General features: G+C 44.5%; 1 protein-coding gene across 1 annotated transcript; it reads right to left on the bottom strand.

Moving 5' to 3' along the window:
• Positions 1-8,292: 8,292 nt before the first annotated feature.
• Positions 8,293-10,359, bottom strand: LOC114946717 (uncharacterized). The gene is made up of 6 exons (XM_029323364.2): positions 10,213-10,359; positions 9,421-9,840; positions 9,178-9,276; positions 8,908-9,091; positions 8,758-8,792; positions 8,293-8,343 (listed from the first exon to the last, which is right to left on the bottom strand). Exons 1-6 carry the CDS (start codon positions 10,285-10,287, stop codon positions 8,293-8,295), a joined length of 864 nt encoding a protein of 287 aa, XP_029179197.2. The 5' UTR covers positions 10,288-10,359.
• Positions 10,360-10,626: the final 267 nt, after the last annotated feature.

The raw sequence follows: 10,626 nt of genomic DNA, 5'->3' as shown, positions 1-10,626 counted from the left end.
GCCACCATATTTTTTATGGGTGCTTTGGCTCTCTCGCCGGATTGCACTTGGGCGTAGGGGGGACGTCTGGTGTTTGACCCAAGGATCTTAAAACCCTTCGAGCGGGTCATCGAAACTGAGCCCCCGTTATCGAGATAATGGGTCCGGCAACCATGGCATATATTTGCCCCCGGCACTTCTCGTGTGACGTTGGCGGGGGTGGCCTGCGGGGGATGCATCTCCACCCCTTTGGAACCGGTCCTGCGGTTAGCGCCGGGTATGCCCACGGTCCCGTGGCAATGGTCCGCCAGGCAATGACTTTTTTGGCCAGGGATCGTGACATTGGTGGCCCAATTTCCCCCGGGCGGGGGGTTTGTGGGGCTTTAGGGGTTTGGCGCATTTCCGGCTCCGGACTTCGGTACGTCGCGGAACATCCGGGCCCAAATAATAAACGGGCCACCCGTGCGAGGGCTTTGTGATTCCAAGGGTTGGCGGTCGGTCGTCATGTAGCCGGCGAAATATTTCCCGCTTTGGGGGGCCTCGGGACGATTGCTTTTCCATTCCCCACTTGGCGGTCGTGAAAGTTGGGATGTGCGCAGTCCCGAAATACCGGCGGTTCTGTACCTATCCGCATGGTCGGCCGGTGTTTTTTCACCTCCGCGATACACACGGTACCACCACAATCTGGGGGGGTCTGGAGGACCGGGCCTGGGGTTTTACGGAGAGAGCGTCGGCTACTGTTCATTTTCCTTTTCTATTTTTTAAATCTCGAAATCGACTGCTGGAGCTCGAACACCCATCCCCTCGGCCGGTGGGACCTCCAAACTTTTAAAAACCCGGAGGTGGTGACGGTGGGACCGTGAAGTGATAGCCCTCTAATGTCCCAAATCGGGCGAATTTCCCCCCCAAACCACCCCACACTCCATTCGTACGCTGTAGTTTCTTTCGGCGTTATTTAGGTGCGACGGGCGTGGCAATGACGCGTTCCCTTCGGGCAGTTCTTGGGTAGAAACAGCCCCACCCAAAACCGGCGTCGGTCTGGGGGGAAAAAGGGTCGGCTGAATGGGGACAGGCCAAAACCGGCGCGGGGGTGAGTGCCCGTTTTCACTCGTCGAACGCCTTCTCTTTCCCCCCCCCAATAAACCGTGCCCTTTTAGGGGTCAGCGTGTCAAGGTGCGGCGGTGGGGGAAAAATCTGGTACAAAGCGACGGTCCAGGACGACTCCAAGGGAATTGGCGCACTTGACGGACAGGGGTAGGTGCTGCCAGGGGCCATGCCTGACCTTATCTGGGTCTTCGAATGCCTTTTTTTGGGCCACTATATCCCCATTTTTGGGGACTGCAACAGAAGGGCACTTCTGGGGTTGAGGCGGGGCGCGCTTGTCGCCCCGTCTAAAAGACTTCGGCCAGTGTTTCCTATAGCCTCTAAGAAGGATGCCACGATGAGTCGTCGAAAGACCAATACTTTGGGGCTCCAAATTCGGCCGAGGACCTTCCCAACCGCGGGAACGGGCCCGGGTGCTGGGGCAAACCCAAAAGGGCATGACCAAAAATTGATAGAGTCCTCGCCCGGGAACGAAAGGGGGTGGCGGGGGGCTGCCGATCAGGGGGGCACCTGCGAATATCCTCTTTCAAGTCCATTAAATAGATACGGGCCCCAGGGAGCTTTCGACGTACGGGGAAATTGGGGCAGGGGGTTGGCGTCCTTATCAAAGCTTGGTTCATTGCGGTAGTCCCGCAAAAACCAGGGGCCCCCCCCTCTTTTTTTTTTAACGGGGACCACGGGGGAACCCCAGGCCTGCCGGAGGGGGCTCATCCCCCCCCCGGCGTCCCTCTTGTTAACCTCCATCGTGAGGCTTGCATGGGGGATTACGGGGTCGGAAACCGCTGTTTTAAAAATCGGGGGCCCCGGTCGTATCTGACCGGTTTTTCGGCGGGTCGGGGGTCCCCGCACGATTCGAATAACCAACTGGGTTCCAGAAAACGCCGAAGCGTGGTCCTCTTCGGGCGAACGTGGAGAGATCCCGGCTGATAATCGGCCGTGGATATTTTCCCAAATAGTTGGGCCGCCCTCTTTCGGCCCGATGGGGGTGGCGGGGGGGGGGCAGGGTGGGGCTAATCGACCCCGGTCGACCCCGTGGGACCCCCTGCAAAGTTAAAATCCAACCTGGAAAGGGTGGCGAACAAAGCGGGGGGGCCCCCGGGAGGGCGATTCGGACTGAGCCGAGGTGGATCCCTGGACCGTCGCCGGTTACCGGGTTCTTCCCGGATGGCGGGATCTGGGGGCCCGTTTTCGGCAGGGGGTCGGCCAGGTGGCTTTATAAGGACCCTCCATCCGATCAAAGCGCCCAGGGGGTTTTGATCTTTTCCGGCTAATTTGGGGGGCCGGGCGTGTACCTAACTGGACGCGGGTCGGGCGGTGGCCTCCTCGTTCCCACCCGCTGACCGTTTTTCCCCCGGGGGATGGGAGCCCGTTTAGAACGCCATCCTTTCCCGCACTGTAAAAAACTTTTCGGGCGGGGCGGCAATCGGTCGGGTGGTCCCCCGCTGCTTGCACACCGCCAGCACGTTCGAGGTCATATTGGGTGCAGCGAGGTTTTCCTCGGGAGATCTGAGACCCCCCCGCACGTTTTTTTCTTGCGGCGACGTGGATCTCCTCCCCCTCAGGGGGCGCGGCTCAAGTTCGGAGCGGGTTTCAGTTTTGTCTAACCAATGTAAAATGGAGCTCGGGCAGCGTTTTCGACCTTTTTTGAGCTGGTTCCCGCGGGTGTAAACCCCCGGCCCACCATCATGGTTTGCCCCGGGGGGGCGTTCGAGTAAAACCTCCCCTGGGTTTTGTCGGGCCCTTGTATTTTTTTTTCCCCCCAAATTTTCGCTATACCCGGCGACAGGTATTGGGCGGGAAAACTTTTCGGAATTTGGTCCAGGTGGGCCACTGTTTTTCTTGGGGTTCCTCCCCACGGAGGCCTCGCCTTTTTGCACTCGGGGTAGCCCATTAAAAAGGTGGGCTTTCCAGACCATGGCCCCCCTGATTTCCTCTAATGCTCAGAACGAGGGGGTCTTTTCTCTCGAAATCAAACCCCATTCGTATCTGGTTAAAGGGCCTTTGCCGGGCGGGTTTTGGGTGGGTTTGGGGGGTTCCTCGTGCATCCTAACGGTCTTCGCGGCTGGGGATTTTGGGGTGTTTTTTGACGCTCCAGTGTCGGCTGGGGGCCATCACGTGGTTTTTTTTCTGATGCGGGGGCGGGGTCGACAATCTCCCTTTTCCCGGGGCGAGGGGTCGCGGTCGGCGAGATAAAGGGCGCTTTCTCTTTGTCTGGTGGTTAAAACCCCCCACATAGGATTGCGAACCGGATCTCAGACGTCGAGTCAGGTCCCCCGTTCGGGGGGCCATGTACGGGGGCCCTTCCCCCACCGTTAAAAAACATCCCGCGTTGGAACTGAACGCTATCGTCCCCCTCAGCCGGCTAATCATGGACCTTTAATCTTTTAAAACCTCCGTTCCAATAACGGAGGACGGATTCGACCTCGCTTCGCGTGGCTCCGTCATAATCTCAAGGTTCTCGGGCTTTCATGGCTTGCTAAAGAGGACGCGTTCAAATTCGTGATAACTCCGTTGAGATCGGTTACGCACACGAAACGTTCCGTTCTCTCGTTCACGGCAAAATTATACAACCCACTAGGATGGGCTGCTCCGGTTGTTGTAACCGCGAAAATCTTGCTACAAGAATTATGGCTTCTCAAATGTGATTGGGACTCCCCTCTTCCAGAGGAGTTGCGCGATCGTTGGGAGAGCTACACCAACGATTTAGAATCATTGAACCGCGTCCGAATACCGCGTTGGACCGGTCGACATTCCAATAACCTCGCGTTCGAAATCCACGGGTTTGCCGACGCTTCAAACCGCGCTTACGCGGCGGTCGTTTATATTCGAGTACTTCCTTCGCCAACGAAGTTTCAAATCACTCTGCTCGCTGCTAAAACAAAGGTCGCGCCGATCAAAACCGAAGCATCCCGCGCTTGGAACTGAACGCTATCGTCCTCCTCAGCCGGCTAATCAAGTGGACCTTGACATCGTTGAAATTACCTCCGATTCCAATATACGGATGGACGGATTCGACCATCGCTCTCGCGTGGCTCCGTCAACATCCATCAAAATGGAGCACCTACGTGGCTAACCGCGTATCCGAGGTGCATACCGGTCTGGATTCCGTTTGTTGGAATCACGTTCCGTCTCGCGATAATCCGGCGGACTGTGCCTCGCGCGGCTTGACCGCCTCCGAGCTCGTGACTCACCCGCTATGGTGGAACGGTCCACGATGGCTTCAGAAACCATCAACTGCGTGGCCGATTCTGAATGTCTCAGCTCCGCTCGACTCTGTCACCGATCAGCAGGTGTCGGTGGAAAGAAGACGGCCTGTGACGCTCCATGTTCAAGAGGCCGAGGATTGGGAACTCCCATATAGGTTCTCCACTTGGACCAAGCTTGTCCGCGTGACTGCCTATATGAATCGCTTTATTCATCGTGTAAAAGAAAAGAGCGCGTCTCGCTCCCAACAATCCCCCCTTCTGAACGCCGATGAGTTTAGGAGGGCGGAACTCTTCTGGTTGCGCTATCTGCAACAGAGATTCTTCGAACGGGAAACGCGCTCACTAAAGAATAACGGCACCATACCGCATTCGAGCTCGTTGAGCAGATTGAGTCCTTTTCTAGGAGAGGACTCTTTACTCCGTCTTGGCGGGCGGTTGACGAATTCCGCGCTCAGCTATGACGAGCAACATCCTATAATAATTCCGAAACATCACTTATCCGATCTCTTAATTGATCGCGCTCATAAATCCACGCTCCACGGGGGGACACAGCTAGTACTTCCGTGTGCTGCGTCAGCGATACTGGATCATTGGAGGCCGCAGCTCAGTAAAGGCGCACATTCGAAAATGTGTAGTCTGCACTCGTCAAGCGGCTAAATTGTCTTCTCAGTTCATGGGCGACCTTCCAGCCGCTCGTGTCACCCCTTCGGCGCCTTTTACTCATTGTGGGGTTGATTACGCCGGCCCACTCCACGTAATTTCATTCGTCGGCAGAGGGCAAAAGGCCAGAAAGGTATATATCGCTCTGTTTGTTTGTCTTGCTACAAGGACGATTCACCTCGAATTAGTGGAAGATTACTCCACGCCCGGCTTTCTTGCAGCCTATCAGAGGTTCGCTAGCCGAAGAGGTCTGCCGCGTCACATGTATAGCGACAACGGCACAAATTTTCATGGAGCCAACCACGAACTCCATCGACACTTTCAATCCTTATCGAAGGATGCTGAATTGCGAAACGCGCTCGCAGGCGACGGAGTGAACTGGCATTTCATTCCCTCCGCCGCTCCACATTTCGGCGGCCTTTGGGAGGCCGGAGTCAAGAGCCTTAAAACGCATCTGAGGCGCGCTGTTGGTTCCCACACACTTTCGAGGGCTGAACTCGCGACGCTTCTATGTAAAATAGAAGCGTGCCTTAACTCGCGACCAATCGCTCCGCTTAGTGACGACCCGGGTGACTTGTCGGCGCTCACCCCGGGTCACTTTCTGATTGGACGGCCCCTCGTAGCCGTTCCGGAGGAATCAGTACTCGCGATCGACCCGCGTAGGCTCTCGCGATGGCAACTAGTCCGTGCCATGCAGGAAACCGTGTGGCGTGCCTGGTCACAGGATTATTTACATTCGCTTCAACAGCAAAACAAGTGGTGCAAGCAGTCTCCTAACTTCGCAATAGGCGAATTAGTATTAGTTAAAAGTCCCGTGCTCCCTCCGAGCAAATGGGAGCTTGCCCGAGTACAGCAGATCCATCCCGGATCTGATGGACTCGTTCGAGTTGTGACCATACGCACCGCACGGTCCACATTGAAACGACCTATTGCGCAATTATGCCGACTGCCAATACGTGATAACTCTAACGCGTCCGCAACGGATGAAGCCGCTAACTTGTAAGAGTTATGTAATCTTCGAGACGACTTTCTCAGCGCGAGTCGTCTTCACCTGTATGTTTTGTAATCATCTTCCTCGACGATTCGTTCCCGCTTCGTTTAAATTTATTTCGCATTCGTTCGCATACGAGGCGGGCGGTATGTTGAAGATTCGTTCTTCGGATCGAATCCTCGAGGACGATCGAATTTTCTAGAATGTTTTTTGTTAAATTCCTTAGTGTTTACGCCAAGGAAACACGTGAAACCAACGTGTACACTCGCCGCTAATTGGCGTGTGTACATCGCCTGATTTTCCGATGGTCCAATCGAGGACCCCGATCGGCTGCCGCCCTACGCGAGCTCCGAAATTCGCGCAGCCCTCGAGTCAGTCCTCGAGAGAGCGAGCGCCGAGAAACATAAGTCTCCGTACGCGACGAACTTGTAAAAGTGAATAAACTAATTTAAACCGTTTCAAAACGCGTACAATCATTTGATCACGTTAACCCGGCATCCTACAACGTTAAATCTTATACAGTTATAAATACCATATTTTCTCAATAAGTAAAACATTATGATACTTTGTAATGTGTGTAACATTATATAAGAAAAAATATATTTTACTTTAATGTTAAAGGTTCTGGGCACGTACACAGTTCCCTGGCGTTATTGGAGCAATAGACGGAACCCATATAGCAATTGTTCCACCAAAAGCAGAAAGACAACATCTCTATATTAATAGAAAATTATATCATTCATTAAATGTTCTTATTGTAAGTAACTTTATCTATAATATACAAAACTCACACACAATATATATATAAAATATATGTATGTAATAAATTTATAGATATCGGATTATGAAGGTAAAATTTTGACCGTAAATGCTGCACATGGTGGAAGAACACATGATGCCAGAGTGTGGAGGGCATCTCTTCTATCGAATCATTTGCAGGAAATGTATACTGAAGGACGAAGAGATGCTTGGCTTTTAGGTAATAATATTTAGTTGATAGAGTGTTTTATTTTATTTCAGTCTTGGCAATAATATTTTTCAATGTATAATAAACTTTATATGTCTTTTCTTTTATAGGTGATAGTGCTTATCCACTGCTGCCATATTTGATGACACCTAAGCTGAATGTACCTGAAGGTACACCAGCAGCAAGATACACACAGCATCATGTTCGAGCTCGATCTTGTGTGGAACGATGCATAGGAGTACTAAAGGGAAGGTGGCGATGCCTAAGAAAAGAGAGAGCTCTACATTATGAACCAGAAGTTGCAGGTATAATTGATATTAAAATCTGAAAGTAGAAATATTAAACATTGTGGCCATTTATGTCAGTAACAATAAATGTCCAACTTCTAAAATGTTTCAGGAGAACGTTTCATTTGTAACGTTATTACAACGTACAGGTAATGTAACAATAGAATTTTGTATAACTATACTTGTACAATGCAATAACGTTACAAATAAAACGTTCTCCTGAAATATTTTAGAGGAGGGACATTTGCTGATGCCGAAATGTTAGCGTGACATTTCGTCAACATAATAGCCAAAATGTTTAGTGCAATGCATGTAAAATGTATTAAATATATATATATATATATATATATATATATATATATATCATATTATTATCTCATAACGTATATAAAATATGTTTATTGCAACTAATATATATATATATATATATATATATATATAATATTTTTTTACATACATAAACACGCGCGCGCGCGCGCACATACACACACACACACAATTAATCCAATGATCATCGACTAAAAATACCTTAAGTACAGATTTGCAATTAACATTACATTTGATGTATATATGTTATGAGATGTTTACCATATATAAATATTGCATAAATATTTTCATTTTTAGCTCGAATAGTTAATGCTGCCTGCGTTTTACATAACATTGCTATTCGTTGGAGACTTCCAGAACCGGAGCTATATTATGATGTAATAGATTTAGAAGTTCCAAGATATCAAGAGATAGCAATGGAAAATGGGAATGAAGTTCGGCAAAGAATCATAAATACATATTTCCAAAATAGGCACTTATAATTTCAACATTTTTATTTAATTTATTTATATAATTTTATTTATTGAGGTAACAGCCGAAACGTTTTATTATTTTTATTATCATTGTATTTACTAAGAAATAAATCAATTATGTGTTGACATTACATCTCTCACTAATTTAATATGCTCGTTATAGTTGGCCCTGTCTTTCTAAATCTTAATTTTATAATAACACACGAGCCTTGTCTTTAAATATCTAATTGTTTTCCTTATTAAATATAATTTTATTTTTATTTATTTTTATTTTTATAATCATATTTATTTTTATTAATCACAGTTTGACAGTCATTACAGTGTCTAATCTCTTTTGAACATAAAATCTCTATAACATAAAATATTTGCTAACATTAGAAGTATCTTTTAAACATATAATACTGATGCAAAAAATATCAGGTACAGAAAATATCACCTACATGTTTATGTCTTATATAATTATTAAAAATTATTTAAAATATTGTTTATTTATTATATATTTATAATATAACAAATATAAATAAATAATTGAAATAGCAAAGATTTTTTAGCTTTTTGATAATTATGTAAGATATGTAGGTGATATTTTCTCCATTTCTTCTCTTAAACGCATAACATTGTAGTCAATATTACTTAAAATATACTTATAGTCAGAATAAATATCTTTTAAATATTCAAATTTTTCTTTCCGTAAAAGTAATTTTTCTTTAGAGATCCTTAATTTCTCATTTTTAATTTCAAGATTTTCACGCATTAATTGCACAGCTGCACCAGAATTATTTTCTTTACTATTGGTAGCTGAAAAATAAAAGAAACATTAAAATATAATATTGTTTCAAAATTTTATATTCTATTTAATTTTATTTTAATATCAATATTTAAAAAAAGCACAAAAATCAATAATATTTAATACCTTTGCTTCGTGTTTCATAACGTTCAGAAATAACTTTCACTTGTGATGCGGTATTTATATTTTCATCCTCCAAAACATCAACATTAGCATTAATTTCATCCTCCAAAACATTAACATTAGCATTAATTTCATCAATGTCAATTTCTTCAAATTCAATATTATCAACAATGCTGCTTTCCATTTCCTATAAATGATTAATTTTTTATTACAAATATATAAATATATGAGCATACATTCTATTCGTGAATAAAGATATGTGATTTTACTAACCTGTGCCAAAAAATCTGTGTTTGTAGAAGTTGATGGATTATTATTAGTTACATCTATCTTGTACATTTTATTGTTTGTAGGTAATATAGAAGTATATTTCTGAAAATATTTAAATATGTAAAAATTATTTGGGATATTATCATATTATCTATTATTAATTCCTATTAAAACTAAACATATTAATCATTATTAATGATATTATATTAGTATGTATTATATTCGAATGCACATATATGTATATACTCTTTTTATTTGCGCAGCAATAGATGAGTTTTGTTCTTGCACAGTCTTACATGATCCTTCATTTGTATAAAAAGATTCTTTCAAAGATCTTTTCGAAATTGTATCATTAAGTGCAGACTCTCTCGGTCTAATTCTACTAAAATTTCCTGCTTCAGATATCTGAAGCAAACTAGCAGATTCGTTCGAGGATCTTTTTGAGATTGTATCATTAGGTGCAGACTTTTTCTGTTTAATTCTACTAAAATTTCCTCCTTCAGGTATCTCAGGCAAACCAGCTGCTTCCGGATCTATGATTTCTAATAAATTTTCTTCTAGTTCTGTTAATTTAAGAATCTTTGGTGGTCCTCCGCCTGTACCGCCAGCGTAACTTTTATTTTGGGCGCATTTTTTTAATACATTTGATTTCCAGTCCCTCCATGTCTACATTTATATAAAACACGCAATTTTTTAGAAGTCCATTCTATAACAATTATCAATAATTGTAAGCCTGTATGTAATTGCTGCGCATGCTTTTTCAACATTTAATAAAATATGCACAACAATTACATACAAAGCTTACAGTTATTAGTAACAGAATAGGCTTCTTATTAATCATACTAGTGTAAATATAAAAGGCCTATTCTGTAACACTAGTTAGCAATAACTGTAACTTCTGTATATCGTTGCACACAGCGATTATATACAGAGCTTACAATTATTGGTAATCAGAATTACAGAATTGATTATTACAGAATGATCGCTAAATGTTACTCTGATCACTTAATAAGACATTATAATTTCTTTTATAAATACCTTTTGCCATTCTTTGCCTTGCTTTTGCGGTCCATTTCCAGTAGCATTTAATGATTGGCTTATGGCAGTCCACATATCATCCTGTGTAAATAAAATTTATTATTATTAATATCTATATTATTATATATTTATATATATATTATAAATAAAATACAATGACATTGACGATAAGAATTTCGATGTATATATTAATTTATAGATAATATGATACACACTTACTAATATTTTCTTATTGCCACTATTATATCTCAAGCGGCCTCTTGCAAAATCCTCGTTTTCTTTCATGTAGCTTAATAATATTTTTTTTTGCTTTTCGGTAACGTTCATGATTAATTAATATTTTTAACCTCACACTTCTAACACTATCGGCGGTCTCGGCGAATCTGTCTTGTAAAAATGTGAGATTACTAGACC

This window comes from Nylanderia fulva, unplaced genomic scaffold, assembly GCF_048542155.1.
Source record: "Nylanderia fulva isolate GAGA-0341 unplaced genomic scaffold, ASM4854215v1 Scaffold331, whole genome shotgun sequence".
Taxonomy (NCBI): domain Eukaryota; kingdom Metazoa; phylum Arthropoda; class Insecta; order Hymenoptera; family Formicidae; genus Nylanderia; species Nylanderia fulva.
Note: the sequence above shows the minus strand (reverse complement) of the source record. Positions and strands in the feature narration are given on the sequence as shown.